Source organism: Empidonax traillii, unplaced genomic scaffold (genome assembly GCF_003031625.1).
Source record: "Empidonax traillii isolate 1590-97213 ecotype Southwest subspecies unplaced genomic scaffold, ASM303162v1 scaffold28:size2823434, whole genome shotgun sequence".
Taxonomy (NCBI): Eukaryota; Metazoa; Chordata; class Aves; order Passeriformes; family Tyrannidae; genus Empidonax; species Empidonax traillii.
The window spans coordinates 1,690,958-1,714,510 of NW_020955221.1; the positions used below are offsets into that span (position 1 = coordinate 1,690,958).

At 40.5% G+C, this 23,553-nt stretch overlaps 1 protein-coding gene and 1 long non-coding RNA gene across 3 annotated transcripts in view; both read right to left on the reverse strand.

The window, feature by feature from the left end:
• Nucleotides 1–22,981, reverse strand: part of SH3GL2 (SH3 domain containing GRB2 like 2, endophilin A1) — an 88,444-nt gene extending 65,463 nt beyond the window's left edge. The window contains exons 1-2 of one of the 2 annotated variants that reach the window (XM_027910012.1): nt 22,960–22,981; nt 22,818–22,921 (exon numbers count right to left, since the gene is read on the reverse strand). In XM_027910012.1, the coding sequence (XP_027765813.1) occupies nt 22,818–22,862 (45 nt within the window). In that variant the 5' untranslated portion in view covers nt 22,863–22,921; nt 22,960–22,981. Of the gene's footprint in view, nt 1–22,817; nt 22,936–22,959 lie in introns of those variants that run through there. The other variant, XM_027910004.1, reaches the window with a different exon arrangement.
• Nucleotides 19,631–19,886, reverse strand: LOC114072098. Its single transcript, XR_003574132.1, has 2 exons — nt 19,849–19,886; nt 19,631–19,750 (listed from the first exon to the last, which is right to left on the reverse strand). It is a non-coding gene; the product is annotated as an uncharacterized LOC114072098 (long non-coding RNA).
• Nucleotides 22,982–23,553: the final 572 nt, after the last annotated feature.

The window sequence follows — 23,553 nt, forward strand, 5'->3', positions numbered from 1 at the left end:
GACATTTTCAACTTTTTGGAGAATACTTTACACACATTTTCCAAACTTCCACTGCAACTGATTTGCCATCTTCTGTCTAAAATCTTTGTATATGGGGGATAGACTGTGGAAAGAGACTATGGTTATAGACGATGGTATAATTTGTCTTATTTAGCTCACAAATGCATTCTAATAGGAAATAAAAGATTTACTCAAGGATGGGTATAGCACCTCAATGGGTATAGTACCTCCTGTCAGAAATCTCAAGCAGTTATACACTGACTTGCATAAAAGCACTAGAAGATTCCATGCTGCATTTTCCATGGGATATTTGGAGAAACCTTTATTCAAAATACAAGCCCCAAGGTCTGAATTACAGAATATTCTGAGTCGGAAGGATCATCGAGTTCAACTGTTAAGTGAATGGCCCACGCAGGGAATTGAACCTGTAACCTTGGTGTTAGTAGCACCAAGTTTTAGATATGATTCTATCTACTTTTTACTACAAGCTAATTGTTTCCTGATTTCTGATTGTAGTGAGATTTTTTTGGTTTTGTTTTTCCATCTGAATACAGTAAGCAAGACACCAGATCCTGTTGAAATAAAGATAGCTTAGGGTAAAATGTGTTCATTTATTACTCGTATTTGACCCCAAATATTTTCCACGTGTCTAATTTCACAAGACATTTTAATTTATCAAGAATTTATTTAGGGGTGTAGGTCTCACCCATCAAAGGCAACTCCTCAGAAACTTGAGAAAACTCAAGGCTGACAGAGGAAAAGTACTAATACTGCTGCAAGACTATCCAACTGCTTTATTGCAGTTTGATTTATTTATCTGTAGAAGACATTAACCACTTTTGGAGTGACTGACTAAAACTACTCCACGGCTAAACCAATAGCTCTGCACAAAATCGCAGCACTTATAACTGATCAAAATCTAAAGTGATGGCATTTTTTCCTGTACGGACAGAATTTTTTGTGACTTGAACTTCCTCTTCTATGACTTTTCATGTCTTTACCACTCACTCATCTTTTCTCGTGCAATCATGACAGTTACTTTTGGAATATCTCATCTGTATATTTGTATATCTACATGCTTGTACACTGATAAATTGTATTCAAAGCATCAGTTAATAGGCCATTACCTTTAGAATCCGTGTACCTTTAGAGTACCGCGAGTCCATTCCTGACAAGCTAGAATGTCACTCCAGTGCAACCGTGGCTTGCAAAGTATAGTCAGAAATGGAAACAAACAATCTTTCTGTATTTACTGGTTTCTGTGTCTGACTCTGAAAATCAGTTAAATTACAGAATGCTAATGATTTTTTATTACAAGTTTTTATTCTTCATGTTTAACTTCCAGTAGCATTTCCCTGGAATCATAATGTTTTCAACAGCATCTGCATAACAGAAGCTTTTCAACACAGCAATACTCTATTTCATACAGAGAGTAGTAAATTCATGACACTCATTTCACACCACTGAAAGCTCCCAGGCATGCCTTCAAAGGTAAGTAATCCACTTCCATTTAAATATTGTACTTTCCCAATGCACACTACTATTACAGCTATCAAAAGTTCATCTGTCAAAACATGATGAAAAGATCTGAAAGCTTTTGAAACATTATTCACTATTATATTCACTGCTCTATCATTCCTTACAACTGCAATGGAAATAATCCTGGAGGAAGAAGTTGCCTTAAAAAACAGTGCTTAATAAAGGAAATAAGACAGATGAACTACAGAAGGGATGCAAGGTTCACAAATACCTGCAGCACTATCTGATTTTAGTTCACTTTTATTAAACAGGTCATTTAAACGTCCAAAGGCAGAGCTCATTAAGCACCAAAAACAAACAAAAACAAAAGCTTAAAAATCCTGTCAGGGTTAAATTTTAATGATGATCTTTAAGTCAATTATTCAAGAATTCCAGAGACTTTATTACTTTATTATTCAGGAGACTTTATTACAATAGCACGTCAGCTTATGGTAACAAAGATGTTCTTAAATATTTTGAAACTATAATAGAAATCATTAGTATTTAGTATTTAGTCAAAAACAACGGGAAACATTTCAGGCAAAATCTGAGTCTCACCAAGGTACATGAAAGTTTAGAAACTGCAAAACACTGACAACTATTTCATAATATAATCTTTTCACTTTCCATGTATGCAGCCTTGTAAATAAAAAAAAAATTAATAATGGAAAAAAGGGCTTATTCTAAATGCCTTGGCTTCTTAAGAGCTGTCCTTAGCATCTTTTATACAAGACCATATGAAACGGATGAGTTGTTCCTAATAAATGGATAAATATAGGCCATGACAGTAGTGGCACAGCCAGCCCAAGACCAGCTAAGACCCCAGACTGTGTTTGTGGAACATTATGTAACCTACGGATAAGCCATATAGAGCTTATCATATCCTGTGACTAAATACAGTCTTAACGTCCTATCAGACAAACCAAGAGAATAAAAGTAGCTTGCACTGCTTTGTGAGCTGACAACAAATCAGTTCAGGAGGGTAGGGGGCAAGGCTGCCCAACAAGGGCTCATAAGCCAGAATTTCTCTGATCAAGCAACCTCCTGCACGCGATCTGCTGCCCATGCCTCCTGGGATACTGCAATAGCAGTGTTATATAAGCACTGTAATACTCTTAAATCAACTGACAAGGGCCAGACATGGAGTAAAGTGCATCTCCCTTGCCCCCCTCCTCCCTCAGCACTTATAACTGATGGAAATGAAATTTGTTAAGTGGGGGCCTGACAATGCTGTGCTGAAGTCACTGGGGAGTTGCCAGCTGCCTGGGTGTGCAGTGCCACACTCCCCAGTGAGCAACCCCCTGCCTCGAGCCATCTCACATCACACCAAACACAGGCAAGAGGGCAGTCACAATGCGAGACACAAGAAATAAACTTTATACAGGCACAGACACCGCAGACAACAAAGGTGCCATCTTTAAAATTTTTCTAACAACGTTGACATGCTGCTCAACACCAATGCAAACAACTAATGTGGGTCTTTCAGAAACAAGTTTAGAAGAGTTCAGCATATTTGCTTTAACTCCTAGCAGGAGAGATCATACTAATCAGTGCTACTGATACAGTCTCAACAGCACATTTGACTTTTTGAAGATGAGGATGCTGACAAACTCTCTACAACAAAAATGTGTTTTAAGTACAGCTCATCAGGAATTGAATGACTTGTGCCTCTTAGAAAAACAGTTTCATTGTTTTTCTGCTGGCGTGATCCCAGGGTTTATCCTTGTTTGAGCCAGCCACCATTAAAAAGAGCACAGCTTTTTTTGAAGGGATGAACAAAATTATTCCACTCTGATCCAATAAGGATGGCTCCTTCCTATCCCCTATCTCTGCATCATGTAAACCATATAACCTCAGACAGGGAGCCTCCAGATCCAAGATTAACCTGGACCATCTCGCACCTTTAGTCACGGATGTTCCTCATTTAGTCACACAACTGTCAGCCACAACAGTAATCACCACTTAAGCAGGAGCCAGAGCCAAGGTCTCTGGCTGACTGTAATAAGTCTTCCTCTGTTTATATCTACACAAAATTAATTGACCAATTTACATTGGTCAATTTTCATTTTAAGACATTGTCTTGCATGTGAAGTTCATTTGTTTGTAGCCAGAAATACAAAGAGAGGCAAAACATTGCAGAGATCTTTTTTTCTTCAGTGAATCATTGCAGGAAACCACTTTATCTGACTGCACGTTCCCAAGCACTTCTGCTTCCAAGGTACCAATAGTGAGCTGGTCAAGGAATAGCAAGCATAAGGAACTGTAGCTGTTTTTTCTGTACCATAAAAATGCCATGTCCGAACAGCAAAGTGTTACTAATTTTCTATGCCTTTGCCAGAGTGTGAGGTTTAAATGGAAAATAAATACTGAACAACACACTTACACTGACCATGTACGTCACTGTTCTCCTCAGGGAATCTCAACTCACATCACTGTTCAAAGCTCTAGCCATTCTTGTAGTCAGCACCAGAAACACACAAAATATTAGGGCCCTTTTTTTATATGTAATGAAATGCCAGTTAAATAAATTTTTCTGTAAGACATTTTCGGGCTACCTTTCTAAAGGCCACCTACAAAAACCTGTTTGGTACCTTGCACAATGTGTATGACTGCGGGACTACCACAAGTGAGAAACTGTCACTGCGTCTCCTACCACATCAACACAACAGCAGTCTAGAATTCATTTCAACAGCATAACACTCCTCCTTATGAATTTGCTGTAGCCCTAATGACAACTTATCTCTCTCAAAGAGATTTAGCAGGAACTAGAATGACAGGGACACCCTGTCATTCACACTGAGATCACCCAACTCACCTTGTCAACTTCTGGCAAAGAAATCCTGGAATATGTGCCCAATGCATCACTGCTTTCAGTTCATCACTAAGTCAGCTGCCACAAGATGGCAAGGTGGAGAAAAGACTGTTGTGAACTCTTCAATTCCGTTTGAACTACTGACAATAGTCTGCACTGATAACTAAGTGAAGAGAGATGGTACATATAAGTACTCAGAATAGCCTCTTCTCTTTTCTGTTACATCAGAGTTTCACCTTCCTATTGACAGATGATGCTCAAAGCTAAACCATACTGGTGTTAGTGGAACTCTGTCAGGTCTTTGGTCTAGCTAAGACAGTGCTATTCTCAGATTTCACAATTTCCTCCAGTTGCTTCCCAGACAAGGAAAAAAAAAAGAGGATCAAAAATTAAGTAAATTTCTGCTCCATTTTTTGTCCCCTCTTAGTCTGCAGAAGTAAAAACTAGTAAAAATTAAACTCAACTTGGCTAGATTTTTCCACTGAAATAAGTGCTTGTCATCACTGGAAATACAGATAACTTTGTTCATCTAGCAGGCAACTGATGGTGTTATTTTTAAAATATAAGTATTTTTAGTGGGGAAAAAAAAAGGAAAATAAAATTTGTCTTTTGTTTGCTGCTTAAAATGGTGAATATTTTCCATTAGTTCAACAATAAAAAGCTAAGTCCTTGATTAGGTGTTAAAAGTAAGTTCTGTATACTTGTTTTTGAGAAATTTGTATGATTCCATCAAAAATGAAAATAAGCTCTATGGAAGGTAGGAATTCAAGTTCCTATTAAATTTCTTTGGACTTCACCACCATGGTAAGAATTAATCTTAAATGATACTACCTTTTACGTGCTGTTACCATGACCAGCTTATTTCAACCTGGTTACTATAAAAACATTTTAGAGAAAAGCAGATGTTATATGGATAATTCTGTCAACACTCTTTAGTTTTCTGTATACTTCTGTCTTTGTACACCACCAAACCAGATATTTGAACACTATCACATTTGTCTTCCACCAGTCTATTGCAACATTATTATGCCAAGATGGACTTCTCAAAAAATCTGACTTTCTTCTCTTGGTACATGTTGTTGATTTCTGAAAATTTTTCAGTGCCTCCTCTATCGTGTGAGTTCAAAGAAAGGATGGAACAATGTTTCCTTCAGTATCCCTCTTGTAGTGAACATTTAAAATAAATCTGTCTGGAAAAGGGATGTAAAAAAATTAGTATACTGCTGGAAGAAAGATAATAGAAGACTACAGTCAAGCTTCTCTACAAAGAGCTTTCCCATGGGCTGAAATACAGAAAAGCAAGAGCTGAGAGTAGGTGAAGCTTCTTTAAAGGAGAGGTCGCAAAAGAGCAATATGCTCTGGGACACCAGCACATAGCACGCTCTATTCTGGAAACCACAGTTTTGACTGGAAGTGCCAAAACAGGCATCAATGTTCCAATATCAGTGATCTCTGCGCAAATAAGCACAAAGGAAAGAACAGTGAAAGGTTCAGTTTTCAAATCAGCAGTATTCTGGGAAAGCCTAGAAGAAATGTGACCTTGTAACATCCCAGAGACAGGGATCATTACCGCAACATAAATATCAGGTCAGTACTACCTTCTCAGCTGAATCTCTCTTGCTATGATTCTTGAATTACCAAAGCTCAAAATAAAATCTCAAATTCTTATAGTCTTGTCTATAAAGCTAAGAAATTGGTATACTTACATTTTATTGTCTCATTTGAAAACTCCTGTGACAAAATGCAGTAACCTTCTTAGTTCTCCTCCACCTTTGGACTGCAATAAATTAGAGCTCACTTAATCCTTAGTTCACTAATAATTCCTCTACTTGGCAGAGTAACTACATAAATCTCAACTATGCATACTGAGATCTGGGTATTTTTAACATGACTTTTCTATATACAGTTGAATTACAAAGTTATTATTTTATTGATGCTGTTGAACTTCCAAAATACCCTGCAAATTATTTCCCTTTCTGTTTAAATCAGATATGCTATTCTTGCAAAACACAGTTATCTTGATTCTTCCCTTCAGATCTATTTTGTTCAGATTTCCTCTGTAGGCCTTCACACAGTGGAGCCTTGAAGAGTGGATAACCCCTTTGACAGTGTTTGATTCTGCAGGGTACTCAAATGTAGTTTTAAAACAATTTACCAAATTAGGTTGAATTTGTGCTTGCTGCAGGTTAAAACACACAGTTATTGTGGCAATTACTGTGGCTTAGCTGCTCTGTGGCGTTTTGATAATGAGCATCACTGACTGTCTCAGAGCCTGAGATGTGTCAGAACTTCAGCCATCATCACGTCACGAAGGCACTCGAACTGCACAAAACAAGACTGAAAGACTGATTGTTGCTGCTGTAATTTGGACTGTACAGTCAAAAGTACTTGTCTATTACCACACATTACTCATTTCTTAACTAATTGTTTACCACCATTTCCTAAAGTTACTAGTATGAACAGGAAGGGGATTACTATGGTGTGTCAGCAGTTCCTATACTGATTGCATCTCCATGCAGAAATGCATAAGCATTTTTCCTCCCTCAAACCAACTCTAAAACCACATATTTTTTAATCCCAGCATTTGTGTTTTGAATGTTTATGTTAGCCTTTAAAACAGCTTAGTATGGCAACACAAATTTTGAAGATGTCTTTTTTCTGTTCCTAAGAAAAAGCCGTTACATATATGAAAGGACTTACTCAATATCCCTTTTTTAAGATAATTAATTCCCAGTTCTCATATTTGCACAACTAGAGAGCTTCCAGATAAAGCCTTGAGAAGAAAGATAATAAGTATACCTACGTCTTTTAAAATGCCAGTGAGGCTTCATTTACCAGCCTTATCCACTAATCCTCACTGCTGTGCTCATCTTCAACCTGGTTTTGTCTCCTGACAATCGTGTTTTCCAGAGTGATACTCCATAAAGCCGCCGCCTTCTTTTCTCCCAAGAGTGATTGTGCTACCACTTGCATCCCTGATGCTGAGGGGTCCCTCATTTGGACATCCAAATCAAAACTGACTTTGCTGATGGCAGCAGCATCAGGATTTCAGGGAAGGGTCCAGACGACGTGGTCTTCTCTGCCATTATGAAAGGAGAGACATAATTTTCCACCAGGTTAGCTCCCTTGTTCTTACAGTGCTATAACCCTACTTGCTCACAAGTAGGCTGTGGTTTGCAGTGTAACTGGATGTCATTCCTGTTTTCAGAGCCCTTCACTCCTAAATAACTACTTTTATTTTAAGAAACTGAAGTTACTTAAGAGGAGAAAGAAATCAATAAAACCCTGACATACCACCATTTTCAGACACTTTGCACTGGTCAAATGATAACAATTTCTCTGGCCAACCACTTCATTGCTCAAAGAAGAACTTCAGATTACCAAAGGAAGGATGTCTACATCTAAGTATCTCCTACAATGACACATGAAAAAAACAGACATGTACACAAAAGCACGTATCTCCTTTGTCTGAGCATAACATGCACACCCCTTACGGCTGGGAGTGCTTGATACATAACCATATACTGGTCTATGAATAGGGATGCACCACAGTAATTTCACTGCTAGTTCCACAAGGACAAGTAAAGAAGAAGAATATGAAATGAAAAAGGCTTTCATGTCTATGGGGAGACCTTAATTGGATTCAAGAATTTCAAATTCATCTCCAAATGCAGAGAAGCAGAGAATGACACACAGGTCTTTCTGCAGAGCATGAGGAGGTGATATTAGCAGGAAAAATGAAGGTTATGTGGGCAGAAGAACTGCTACAAAAACAAATAGATTTGTAGTGTAAAAAAAAGCAAGTATAAGTAATGTATTTAAATGGCTCCCAGGAGTTTCATAGTTCCTGAGAGAGGACGAGGACCAGGAGAGAGGAAGAGTAATTGCCACATACACATCACCCCAGAAGCAGACAACCGCCAAGACATCTGAAGACAGGCAAAGCTGGGTTAGTTTCAGTGGGACAGTTACTTTTCATAACTTTTCAATCAAACTATAAAACTGTGAATACTAAGTGTGTATATACATATATATATATATGTGTATATATATATATATATATATTCAGTACAAAGGAAGTGTATGGGGATTTGTATAAAGCATGTGTTTGTCACAGTCTGATTTTGTCCTCGCAGCAGCAAGGACACAGGTAGCGGGCTGAGTGTACATGTAGGATGCCACTGGGATACTCCTATCTTTATAATTATTTGTAGCATGAGCTATGGCAGCCTGAGGGGAAAGCAACAAATAAGCTACAATGCAAATGAAGAATTGGAAGGCAATTAAATTTATGCAATGTGGCTCTGATGAAGTGCTTTGCTTTACTGGAAGTACCTAGAAATACAAGCCTCCAAAGGCCAGGAGGCATCATGCTCTTGATTCTTCAGAGTGATGCAGAGTACACTCACATAAGATGCTAAAGTTCCTAAAATCAGCTTTGCCTACTGAGTGTAGATTAAAGCCATCAGATCTTCCATTCCCACTGATTAACTGATCAACAGCAAAACCTCCGCTGGCATGTCTTAGGTCTATCTCTTCTGAACAATGTGTGTCAAATCACTGACAAGAGATAAATATGGCAGCTCACCTGCACTGCACACTTGCGTAAATTAGCAAATCAGGAATTATACAGCATGCCTTGTCAGCAACACCAGTTTAAGGTAAGATCATATGCCACTCTAATCATTGGGTTCTGACTGCATGAGGACAGTGGCTCCTATCAGCAAAAACCAAAGAGATACAAAACAGCAATAAATGACAAGATAAATAGACATTTGCCCTCAGGGCTGTGTCGACAATAGCCATCCTCTTTGGCATACCAAGAGATCATGAATTCAGTTTCCCCATGAGTTTGCAGCTGTTTTTCCAGAGCTTTGGGAGATGGTTGAAACATAAGTGATGAAAAGCAGGGAGAGGAATTCCCAGCAGAGCTTGCACTGACAGTGGGGTTCCCTTAGTTATGACAATTAGACGCTACCTAGTTTATGTCTGGGTGCACAGAAAAAGAGTGGTTAAGGATTCTTTACTTCTTAGGTCAACTATGGCAGATATAAAAGCTCACAATGGAACATAGAAATGGTTCCTCACCAGACTCCTATGTTTACATGATCCAAACCTAGGAGATGTGATCAATCAGTGCTGTACCATGGTAATGAGTATCTCAGACCTGCTGAAGATGACACTACTTCATGGTAAGACAGCAGTGTTACCAAGAGCATCAGTGAGTTTTTCATGAGTTACATCCTGATCTCTTAGTATTTCATATTTCTGTAACGGTCTCCATATAGGTCTCTGCCTCAGAAGATGCAATCTAATTCTTTAAAGCATGATGAAGGTAAAGAAACCTGCTTTGCCACATCTGGTCACTACTACACTATTTCTTAAAATACAGCCTTTTTGATCCATAAATCTACATGACTTCTCTTCTCTGTGGATGATGCTACTTTTCTTCTCATATCTACCTACACCCTTGCATGCAAAGTGAGTTAGCAGTAGCCAAGAAATTTACTAAATTTAAAACTCAAGTCAGCCCATCAGCTGATCATAGAGCTTTTCACAGCTGTGTGAAAACAAAATTTTAAATATTCACATGACATAGAAAATCCCTCCTGGACTAGGAGGACTGCTTCCTGCAGTTTTCACAACCCTTTTGCACTGTGTGACTTTCCAGCACGGATACTGCCTCAGAAGTTCAGTTCAGCTGAAAAGCTCCATCAGAAAGCAAGCAAGAGGGAGGGGTACAAACCCGCACTGTCAAACACATAGCACACATTTTAAACTAGAACAGTTCTAAAGGGAGGTAAACTTTAAGGAAACAAAACAGCTCAGAGGAATTACTGACAGGTCTTTGCAGCGCTTATCATCTGACTGCTGTTGTGTGCTGTTACCCCCTCAAAACTCTTAAGTCTTATAAACATATGGTTATAACAAAGTACTAGGGTTTGCCCTTGATAGAACTGAAAATTTAAACCATAAAGCCAAGGCAATTCAGTAAAGAATTAAAAGGAGTAAGCACTGCTATTTTTAAAATGTCTGGATTCTGTAATGTCTCCTTAGTATTTGGGATTATATGCTGCTAAAATACTATTAAAAACAAAAACAAACAAACAAAAACAAACAAAAACAAACAAAAAGCAAAAGACTACAAAATTTGTTAAAAATTAGTCCTGAACACTTAAGATAAAATAAATGAGCAAAATGCCCCAAATCAGCAGCATTTAGTCTGCAGAATGCTTTCTTGCTGCTGAGTAAAGGCATTTAGCACATACATTAGTGAACATCTATTAACAACCAGGTCACCTCCACTGTACATTTGCCTGAAGTCTCCATGGAAGGCAAAATACTGGCAAAATTTTTGTAAATGTTGGTTATGCATTATAATTTAGAGTAGTTGTTAATGACAGGACTCTTGCCATTTAAGAATAAAGTATCAGCACAAAAGCCAACATTTCCAGCCTGCAGACCAAACACGTCATTTCAGGAGAGCTGAGGACTCACAATCATACTCACAATGAATGAATTGTTTAAGTCTTAGCTCCTTGGTCACACTGAGATGGCGCAGAGGAAACAAACCCACAAGCCCTGCCACAAATTCCTCAGATGTCAAAGGCTGGCACAGAAAAAGAACCAAAGTCACGTTTTCTGCCCTTCTGGTCACTTTGCAGCAGAAACGTGGGAAGAGAAATGGGTGCAGAAGAGTGCACTGCAGAACTTTTCCTCCTAGCACAGGCTTGGGAGGGTTGTGGCAGGAAACCAAGTTGCTGCAAATATGCTTTATTTTCTATCTCTCTTCCCCCTTCACTCCTCCCTGGGATTTTTTGTCAGAGCCTTAGCGATTTGTGACAGGATAAGAGAGACTTCCTATATGTTTCCCTCAACACTTCCCCATAGCTTAGCATTGGGCAGCTAGAAATAGCTACTTCTTAAATGTACAGAAACTGACCTCCAAGGCAAGCCCATGCAAGCAAAAACAGGGCAACAGCATTGCAAAGCATTTTTAGCTCTCACCTGGGAATACTAGGAAGCAAGTTGGTATTAGCTTATCCATGCTTCTTAGTGCTGCTAAGCTTCAATATTTCACATCTTAAATCTCTAACCACAAGCTCAGTCACTCTCAAGGACAACAGTGGATACTTTGAGCCAGGAAAGGGACACCCCAGACACCTGATGACTTCTGACAGTGATACAACCACAATGTCCCATCCTACCATGATGATATGTATAATGTTGCATCATATAAAAAAAAATATCATAATATTCTTTATACACTCTTCTCATAAGTTCTCATTGTAGTGCTAATAAAATTACTAATACACAGCATGCAAAAGTCAACACCTGGCCACACTCTTCCCTCTTGCTGGCTCCCTGCTACCTGGTCCATCACATGCTCCAGAAGCTCTAAGCTCCAAGCTCTGAGCCCTCTGGCTCAGCCATCCATAGGGATCTTACTCGTACTCCTGATTTGATCTTCACTCTTTAACAAAAAGTTCATTTGACATCCATGGCTTTCTTCCCTGCTGCTTAATTTACCTTCCTAATTTTTATTTTATTACAAGAAAATTAATATAGCATTTAAAGGAAATATAATTTTTCATAACAATAATTTACAAAGGTTTTAAAGAAATATCAGGAGAAAATCAGAAAAAAAGTCTACAGCAGTGAATCTGTTTGTAGGTCAAGAATTTTCTCTGGACACACATGTAGTTAACGTGCAAACACAAATGAGAAAAACAGGGAACTAGAATAGGATGTTTTGTTTCAGCTTCATTAAATTTTCAAATCTCTTTTGCTCCAATGCGATGTCCAAGAAGACAGAAAAAGTCTCTCACAAGTGAGAAGATAAAACAGTACCATATCTGTGTGTCTCTAGGGAAGCTTCCAAATCTGCTCAAGAAGACTGCCTTCATGTTGTAAAAGTTGGCAGAAATCCAATATAGCTGATCTTAATGTATGATTTGGGAAGTGGTCTTGTTCTTAAGATGAGAGGAGTAAACCAGCAATTACCATACCAGAACCCAAATTACAGCAACAGAAATCAGGGTTAGGCTAGCCCTTGGGCATCACTGAATTTACTCCTATAGTCTGGTAGATATTTTCAAACTGAAGTCCATCCACATTCCAATTTGGTTTTATCTTGGGAATTTATTTTATTATTAAAATAGATCCTGCAGTGGAATCAGGAGGCCCCAGTCAGAAATTCAACCCAAGTGTGCCTGGCTGCTTTCTCAGCCAGTACATTTAGGATGTGCATCAAGAAACAAGACAGCCAAAATCCCAGCTCCTGAAGTTGAGGCTTTTGAGACCTCAAGCACCACAATAACACATATGCCCAGAGATTTACACTGTTCTGAGGAAGAAGAATACATACATAATTTATGATATGCATTGAGCATCAGAGAGCAGAAGATTAGTTCCCTTTGTACTGAAACTCTTGCCTAAGTACGCAGCAATGCTTTTTCACATTAAAGTAACAGGGTCTCCCCTCTCCCTCAGGGTTATAGGGAAGCAAGACAAACTAGGACAATCTTGCCCTTTATCATGAAAGGCCATATATCTATATAGCCAAGTAAGTGTTACTGCATTCTGCCTTTGCAGCCTGGCTACGTACTTTCAGTCACTCGCAGCACCCCAGGCATCAGCACAGACGTCACAGCACTGCAGGGAGCCCCAGGAATAGGCTAACCCAGAGTTCAGCTTCTGCCTGGGAGAGTTTTGAGCTTCACTTAACTGTTTGAATGAGTCATCAGTTTGAAGCAGGGACTTTGCTGATCAAAATCTAGCAGAACTTTGGCAGTCAGCACTGGGGAGGCTTTCCATGCGCAAAACATAAAGACTTTGCCAGTCTGCTCAGCACAGCGAACCGTCCCTAGGGAAAGGAACAAGCATCATGGAGAGCTTATTTTTCAGTGACGGTCCAGCAGTTTTTATTAAAATACTATCCCAAAATCATAGCAGCAGAGGAGTATTTCCTTTTCCTTATTCTTTCTCCCTGTGAGACAGGAAATCTTCAACAGCTGGGGTCCTCATCTTAGAAACAATGTTAGCTTTTCCCCTTGTTAGTCACATTTGCTTCCATGTGTAGTGAGGGACACCATTAAATTCATACCTCTTTAACCCACTGGTGTTACTTATACTGAATGTGTTTTGGGAACACTGTCATCTTTCCTCTTGGACTGGAAGGATACACAGTATCACTGTGTCCAGATCAGGAACTGAGGATCCTTGAAATAGGTTAATGGAGCAGGAAATACCAAGGGTTAGCTTCATTCCGTAACATCTGCCTCTAGTCAGTCATCCATACATACCAGAGCAGAGAATTTACCTCTGCTCAGTTTTCAGGGATTCCTGTTGTGGACCTCCACAGTCTTTCATCCTCACACATCTTCCTTTTTGGTATCTCAGTCCAGCAGAATACCCTCTAGAGGCTGTAGAGCTTTGGTGTTTTATTTCAAGTGTTACAGGTTTTTTCCCCATAAAAATGCAGCTTTCCTAAAACATGCCAATTCAGACCTCTGAAGAGGGATGTGACATCTGTGAAAAATCAGAGGTCCCAAATCACCCTGACTTATATTATTTTGAAATACAACATTGCAAAACAAAGAAAAAAAAGTTATTTACCTTTAGATATTGGGTATTTGTGGCTCTTACTCCTTTTCTTTAGTAAGAGGCACCCATTCCTACCATGTAAAGCTTAACTTTTGCTGCCATGTTACCTTCTTGCAGCAGCTAACATAGGTGAAACAAACAAGACAAAATCTGAGAGGAAAATATATTTTTCTGCATTAAAAAGTTAAACACAGTATTTATCTAAGCTTGTCTCAGCTTTCAGCAATTACATCTTTCTATTCTCCAGAACATCACATTTTACCTATCTATATAATGACAGTCTAGATGATGGCATATTATGCCTACTGCTTGCAACAGTCATATCCACTTTTGACAGTGGTGGATTTGTCTCATATTTGGAAAGACATTTTTCAGCAATTTTGTAAAACAAGAAGATTCCCCGCCAGCCTCAGAAAAATATGTTCATATCTTAAAAAAAAAAAAAAAAAATTTAGGCTTTTAGTAATAGAGGTAACCATAAGTTCTAGCCATCCTTCCTGAAAGACAAACTTCCATTTGTTAATACCAGTGGAAGGCTCCAAGGAAGATGGAGTCTAATCAGTAAACACGTGGTTATTCTGCACATCAAGGGACATTTACAAATTCAAACATTTTGGTTCCTAAAAATGTTAGCATACTGTTGAACATTCTTCATGCCTCAGTTTTGTTTTAAAAGTCCTTACCTCCTTTCATAACAGTGGAAAATAAAATCAAATTCCATCCATTCCCGGCCAATGTAAGAAATGGTATGAGACAACCAACAGAATACTTAATTAGGACCTGCCTCTAAGTACTGAAACCTCCTTTCACTTCAACTGAAACAAGACCCAGTTCTAACTAACTGAGAAATACAAATTCAGCTGGTGAATTAGTTGAGAAATATACACTAACTGGTCATCTCTAATGCCTTAGCCAGTTCTGTGCACTTTCTTGCCATGAAGGGATGTGTTTTAAGTGTGATGTCCCCAAATCCCTTTCCAAACAACATCAGTTAAGTTGAAAAGCTGTTCTTCTATTCGCAGAAAGAAACTGATCCATTGCAGAATTATAACTGTAAAACTGCAGCACTTCAAATTCAGCCTGCAGATTATGACACCATAACTTTCCAAGACAGACAAGTGACTCATCTGGAAAGGCAAACACTATTTTTGACATTTATACCTTATGAATTATTAACTGGTTTGCTGCATCTAGATTGATTTTGCATGAAAAGGAATTTCTGGCACATACCTTGAAGCTGAAAAGTGTACAGATAGGAACAGAACTCAGCAAAACTATCTAATTAACTAGTGCTGCTTAAAAGAGCAACTCCTGTCAGTATATTTCAAGTCAGAAAAAGATAAAATCAACAATAATTTGCAGGAAAATTTTCTTTCTGGAGAAAAAAACATAACTTTCATCTCTTTTGGAACATATTATGCTATCCTATTTCATTGTGGTTGCACTCCTCCCCCCAGAAGCAGAACAAAAGTGATGTCTAGTGCTTAAGAACATTTTAAACTGGAAAATTAAATGTGTCCTCATTCTTTCTGCTCAATACTTACTGAATTTCCTAACACAAATGTGAAAAACAAGCCCTATATCAAAATGTTTAGATAAACTGTTCACATTTAAGGACCTTTTGCAGCCAACAAAAACTGGAATTTAGGCACTGGAAAAGAATAACAATTGGTATATAATACCACTACTCACTAAAAAATCCAACTGAAATACCCAAAACTATGAAGAAGACAGAGGAAGACAAAAATATTTTAACAGTGTGAAGTGTTCTACTGCCATCAAAACAGAGGGGGAAAAGAGGGGCAAAGACAACATTTTTCTCTATTTTAGAATTTCTGCTTACAAAGGATTCAGTATAGTATCTCCTTTTGACAGAAATAACATATCCAAGGAAGCCAGGACCAAAACACAGCCCAGTGAAAATTACATCAATGCTAACAAGGATCCCAGCCAGTGGCACCTACCTAATCTGAAACAGATGTACATTCAGTTCACCAGCCCTCCCCCAGTGACAGGCTTATCAGACGAATCAGTGGTTGAATTTCTCATTCTTTCAGGAGGCCCTCTGGTATGACATGAAATGGCCTTTAAAGGCTGCCACTAGCAAGGTTACACTGCTGCTGTCTCAGCAGCACCTTTGCTGGGATCAAATAACACTTCTTTTTGGCAATGGGCAAAGAAAGCAAGAGCAAACTGCTGCCCCTTGGTGTGGACCCTGAGATGCTGTAACAACTACTTCACTACAATTTCAGTCTACAAAATGGAAAAAATTTTTTCAAAGCTTTTGAGTTATGAAGATACGGCTTCCATCATGGACACAAGAGCATCATCACTACTACATCAAGTACAACTACATATCCATGAATCATTCTGTTCAGGTCCACCACAGCGGTGTCAATTCACACTGAACTTCAACCAACCACTTATGATTTTTAATTTTCCACCATGCAGGTCTGTAGAGCCTCCATAAAGTGAAAGCTTGTGAAAAATGTTAGCAGAGTGAATATGAATTTCCCTCTTTTTTCTCTGCTTTGAGAGAAATAAAACCAACTCTTAGCACTTCTATGACAGACTGGAAGGATTCCTGTGACATTTTTATAGTCTCAGATTATAAAAAAGCTACTAATTTGCCTCCAAGATTAAGTCCAGGATTAGGGAAGAACTGGAGGCTAGGTAAAGGCTAGGTGAAGGCTAGGCAAACATCATCACAGTAATACCATGCTGTAGCTTGGTTTTCTTTCATATAAAGATATCATATATTTATTATCATAAATATCAGATATTTAAGAAAGGATCAGAACCACCACTGTCCATCAAGGGCCACTACATGAGAAGAAATTAAGAATGAGAGTCACAGAAATTTCTGGAAAGAAGCAAAAGGGAGACTTTTTAGTTCTAGGAGAGAAGGTTGTGTGGAGGATGTTTTGGTTGCCCTTGAGTGTACCACAGACTTTCACTGAGAAGAGGGCCATGAGCCTGCTTCATCAGGGCATTTCCCACTAAATGCTGCCCATACAGTTTCTCTTCAGATGTATTCATGGAGTGGTAACAGCTCCTTGTGGCCTGCAAAGTGGTTTTTCAACTTCTCCCCTCCTGTTGAGTTTATAAAACCCAAAGATTTCACTGGCACACTGCTAGGTCATGACAGTGTTCAAGATTCTCGACCCTCGACCCCTCACAAGAAATGTTAAAGATCAATCCAGCACCTCCCTCAGTTTTCAATTGACAGCTACATAAAAATACAGAATCTCCTGCACGGTAACCTCTGCAAAATCTGTTTGGACTAAACCCGCTTACGCTGCTTCAGCACTTTAATGAAGCACGCAATCAATCAGCATGCTAGTCATGAGGGCACATTTAAAAATTAAAGATACTGTTTTGCATGAATGACCAAGAGCAGCCAGTTCTTCCTTTTTGTGTAACACTTGCAGTTAAAATGGAAGCCAAGATATGAAACAAAAATCTGATGCAGGCTGTGTTTTGAGCATAGCATCCATGGGTATTCTTTGATTCCAGGGATTGCTGGGAGAAAATTTACAGATGTGTGTCCTTCAATGCTTCAGCTTTTATATACTCATACTTACATAAAAACATAAAGTGCACATATCAAGTGGAAAGATACTACGATAACAGATGCTTCAGAAATTGTCACACACACACACACACACAAAACTGCTTTGTACACAAAGCAGTTCAGTTACTCAGATTCAGAAACACGGTTTTTAACTGAAGCAAACTGTTTAAGCCATCAACAACTCAGAAAGGTTACACAGTATCCAACTAAAGGGCAATCTGGATTACAGTCAATTTTTCATCCTTTCAATTATGTAATATCAATAAAAGGACACATGGGAACTATGCCAAATGTGAACAATGTATCTGGCAATCAAGCTAGAGTGTACAAACAGAAGGAATTTCCCTACCTGCTGTAGAAATAATCCCCTCCACAGCTAAGTGAATATTTTTTCCAAAAATAGTCTTTATTTCCAGATCAAAAATTTGCTCCTTTTCCTTGATGTCAAAAAGTACCACTTTGCACTGAGAGACACCAACAGACTACGCTGGTGTATGCCTCTTGAAGAGAGGTTTCTAGCAGGCTATTGGGGCACTATCCTCACAGCCACACCACCCTGCAGATGGCTCTTCTTCCTGCTTCCTCAGCTTGCTCACAAGTTTTCACACCACAAGAGAAGGGAGTTCATGAAGTTCAGCATAAGCAACACATAGCACAGCGTTTGCACTAGGAAAAATTCAGCATTGTCCACCTTCCCAGACCAACTCCCATACCCACCTACCCTTACAAAGACATCCACCGAATTTGGTGGATGAGGCTGAGAGGAAATATGTAAGGAGATAAGCAGACCTACTGTGAATCCAGCTTTAATCACAGTCAGTTGGAAAAGACAGGTGATGCACTATCATTGGAAAAGCCTAGGCTGCACGCATGCACAGCTCCCACTCCACACTGCAGGACAGTTAGGAATATATTTTGAATACAACGTTGCCAAGGATTGAGGAAAATATTGATAACATGGAACAGTAACAATCAGTTAGTTGCAGTTAAAGAATCTAGCAAGTATAGAAATCACTTTGTATATAAGGGAGGATTGCTTCACCCATTCCAGTTTAAAACCTTTTTGCATACTTCTGACCAAGGAATTAAAAAAACATTCAGACAGATGAATCACAGTATAGAAATCATTTGACCAGGAGATTAATTTCCATCATACTCATATTCTTACAGCTTTCAATGGAACTGTTCCAAGTTTGTGGTGATGCACATCTTCAGAATATTTCTGTGTCTATGCTAATAAGCAGACACTCTGTCAGGACACTTTCTAAGCATATTAGCAATGTTTTCAGACTCAACTTCAACCCTGCCTTGGCCCTAATGTTCTCTTTTTTACAAATGAACCTGCTTATAATAAGTTCTGAATCACTGCAGAATTCCTATGAAGGCCACAGAATTTTGAGGGTAATAGCATAGCAAGGCGGGAGTCTCATTTGCTTCTTATTAGTCATCAGGGTCATTCTCACCAGGGCAATTCACAGGCTGCTTGTTAAAGAGGGAAGCACAGTACTTTCTACCTAAAAGTCAGGGCATCTAACAAGCTACTGAAAATGGTAAGTGGAGTGGAAGTAATTTCTTCAGATGCTTCTTTCAGTATCAAACCTTTTTCTCTATAAAGCTATATAAACTGGTTAATTTTCTCTTGGTGTTGAGATCAAATCGTGTTGTATCAAAAAAAGCAGAATACAGTGGTAGGAAATAAACAGGCTTTTAAATACTATAGGCTTTTGGTTCAAATCACCACATTTGGATTGCTATTTAAATGTCAGTCACATTTATTCAGTGGTTTCCAGGGGAACATCGGATGTGGCCATTCCCAGAATTTTTGTTCATTCCTTTCCCTATGAAATTATTACTTTCTGAAAGCTTAGTTTTGACTATGCCTCACAAGAATCATATTATGCAATGAAAGCACTGATGTGGAAACAAAGCTTGTTCTATTTTAAACCAATTCTGTTTAAATGCCCCAGACTGTCAAATTGGTATCATCCATAATGATTGTGGTAGTTTTAAAACTGTACACAAACCTGTAGAAGCAATATTCTCCCAGTCACACTGACAAAGAACTAATGGAAAAGGAGTCTGCAAGCGTAAATAAAAGGGAGCATTTGGTGGCACAGCACTTGGTTGCTCATTTCTGGAAAAACACTCTTCAATGCAATCTTCCTAGCTTCAGGATGTCTTACAGATTTGCAGCAGCACAGTTAACATTCAGATGGGGTTACTTCTCCTTCTTAGGTGCTCTGTGGACAATAGAATTAAATGAATAATCTAGCTTGCTCCATACTGGTCAATCTAGCATCTTGCAATTCTGTAGTAATGTCGTAACTTCCAGACTTACCCTGCTTTTACAAAGTCAGGAATATTTCTTCTAAACTTCATGAATCTGCACAGATATAAAACCATAAAAGTTTTCCTGAAAGGCAGAAGGGGGAACACACCACTCATTCTAGAAGGCACAAAGTATCCTCTTGCTTTTCAATAACTCACTGCTGTTGCATTTGGTGCATGAATTTGACAGGCATGGCTTTTGAACTGGCAATACTTCATGCAGGTTAGTTTGTCATTTTACAAGTGAAAAAAATTATGAATGAAAATAAAATGCTTACTTTGTATAAAACAACGTGGAAGACATATTATTTAAAGTTGATAGAAAGAAGACTTTGGAATGAAACAAAACCTTTTTCTATAACATTCAAATTGCACCACAAATTTACACTTCTCACTGGAATGGCATTATGTATTAATAGCACTGTACACTCATAAACTCTACTTGTTTACAGGGTTCTATTATTACAACAAAAATAATACCATTAAAGATAGAAAGAAATTAAACCAGAGAACTCAAGACTTCACAATGCTAAGCTGGGCTAAAGGACAGAGCAAGCTAAGAAATTATGAGAAATAACTTGTTCCTGATATGAATTAGGACTCTATTATGACAGCACATCATATATGTAAAGATAAGTAAGAACCAAATTAATAATTTAGAATTCTTAAAACTACGAATTTGTTTGGTTCTGTTTGTGAAGCTTTATTCACACCAACAATGACAATCTATATTTCTCCTGGAGTTTAATCGCTAGTCAAAGATTACCCCCTAGCTCAAGGTTATCACAACTAAATCCAGGATTTCTCACTCATACTGCAAACAAGCTAATAAACACTTTTGTCTTGCAACATACTTGTGAGTCATTCTCATGCATGAATGTATATTCATGGTCTGCATGAAACTAACTGTGAAAGCCAAGGCTGAGGCCAAAAATCCCTAGGTCATCAGATGCCAGGTTGCTAAATCTGGCATCAGAGACTTAATATTTTGGTTCCAGACAGCTAAAACTCTTCCTTCCTTCCAGATGACAGTATTGCTGACAATCAGTGTCAGAGTGTCATCTGAAGGACAAAACATCACGCATGGACCTTTCACACCATGCTCCCCCCAAAAGAGATGTTTATCTCTGCTGCTGCAGATGCATTCTCTTTAGCTTATAATAATGCAGAACCGAGACTTCTAGTATCCAAAAGTGAACTTCAGCTTGCCTGCTTCTTATATGTGGATGACACAGACACTGAAATTCTTATTTTCAGTACCAGAACTCAGTGCAGTATTGATGATTCCTGGCCTTCTGATGGCATTGTAAACAGCAGACGTAGAAACAACAGAGCAGCAGCAGCAAACAGTGCTGCAGGATGGGCTCAGACACCCCTAACTGCTCCTTACTGATCTCTTCTGAGTACAGCAGTTTTCTTATGAGACTTATTTTAACAACGATGCAACACAATGTGGCATTAAAGGTGAAACACAATGTCATTTAATGCCTACATGTGCCCATGCTGGAACTCGACATAACCCATTGCATTCAGAGTCATAGAATCATAGAATCAACTGGGTTGGAAAAGACCTCTGAGATCAAGTCCAACCCTTGATCCAACACCACCACTGCGGTTACCAGACCATGGCACTCAGTGCCACATCCAGTCTCATCTTAAAAACCTCCAGGGACGGTGAATCCACCACCTCCCTGGGCAGCCCATTCCAGTGTCTGATTATTCTCTCCACAAAAAAATTTCTTCCTAATATCCAACTTAAAACTTTTCCCAGCAGAGCTTAAGATCATGCCCTCTTGTCCGACTGCTGGTTGCCTGGGAGAAGAGACCGACACCCACCTGGCTACAACATAATAGGTACTGGCGTTAACTGGCAGGTATTGAAAATCAGAATTTGGACAAATACTTGTATTAAGGATCATTCTTTCAGGGAACACCTCCCCATAGTGCACAAGAGATGAGATGAAAGACATGAGATGCATGAGAAGGAGAAATACATGGGTGTTGAAAAGCATAACGGCAGAATATATCTTGTGTGTCCGCACCTACAGACTGCTTGCAGTGACCAGCTGCTACCTCAAGATGCCTGCAATAGCAATTAGTAGAAAATAACTGGAGATTTTGTATTTAGGTGCAAACCAAAAAAAGGCACATTGCACAGGTCTTGATCTCAGATCTCTAAATCCAACGCAGTTCCCTTGACATCTATGAAATCATTTTAGATTTTTGCCCAAAGTACGCTGAGTCAGAACCTGATTCAGGAATTGTACCCTTGCAGACAGTAACACACAGACTTTGTATTATGAAACAACTCGAAGACTGGTGGAACATCCCCCCTGACCTTCCTGCAATATCACACCATGCCTAAAGCAACAGAACCAAACCTCATTATTATTCGGATTTCAGCTGTAGTCTAGACCCAGAAAATAAAAAGGTCATGTTTATTGCTCTTTTCCCAAAGTCAGGAACGCCTGTGGAAAACACAGTGCACAGCCCTAGGCAGGGAAGGTTCGAGGGCCACGGTGGGTATCTGCCCCAGCAGCCACCCCCGCGGGCTCCAGGCGGGGAGGACAGGGCATCCCAGGAGCTTCTCCCGCATCCCTGCCCCAGTGCCGCAGCGCGGACGGGGCTGGGCGGCGAGGGGGGGCCCTCCGCAGCCGTGCACCGCGCACCCACGGACACCCGAGCAGACCCACCCCCTCCCGTGCACATCCACTACGCAAAATCCTTCACGCGGAGCCGTGACCCACTGGCGCACCACGCACACCCGTGCAGACACGCTCACACCCCCTCGCACGCTCGCTCATCACACACGACTGGCCACATCATCCACGATCCCACTCGCGGTGCAGTCGAATGGAAATCCGCGCACACCGCGCCCAGCGCACACCCGCACACACCCGTGCCCGCCCACGTACACGCCGGTCGCAGCCGAGAGGATCGCGGCGGCGCCGACTCACGCGCGGGGAGGGGGCGCGGTACCTGCGTGGCTTTGTGGAACTGCTTCTTCAGCCCGGCCACCGACATGGCGAGGGCGGTGCGCTGCAGTCGTGCGGAGCCGAGCCGAGCCGAGCCGAGCCGAGCCGAGCCGAGCCGAGCCGAGCCGAGCCGAGCCGAGGGGCGCCAGGGAGGTCCCGCCGCCGCTCAGCCGGACGCTCTCGCTGCCTCCCGCACCGCGGCCGGCGCAGGCTGTCAGGGGCGGTGCGGGAGCGCTGTGACGTCAGGGAGGAACGCACCGCCTCCTGCCTGCCCCCACCGGGCAGGTGCCCCGGCTGCCCTCGCTGCGCCGCTCCCGGGGCCCCACAGGGCCGCTGCTGCACCCCGCCCGGCCCGGGCACCCTGCACCGCCCCCTCGTTCCATGGGCAGCGCTCGCACACGCCCGTCCAGCGGTGGACTCCGCGTTCGTCCCGTGCGGGCACTCCCGGGGGCAGTATCCGCGCCCTGCCGCGTCTGTCTGGTTCACGGGCTTCTTGGTCCTCCACTCCCTGCGCGGACCTCGCCTCAGCGTCCTACCCGGCAGGGAGCGAGACGCCTGTCCCCGCGGGACATCATCCGCGGAAATGAACCCGAAGGGAAAAAATTGGCGGAGCAGTAATGGGGACAAGAGAGGAAAGCGATAGCAGAGGGAAGATCAACGTGGTTCAGATTCCTGAAGAAACGTTTCTAGTCATGCGAGTTTCTTTGTGCCTGATCGTGCCTTGTTGGATGGTAGTCGAA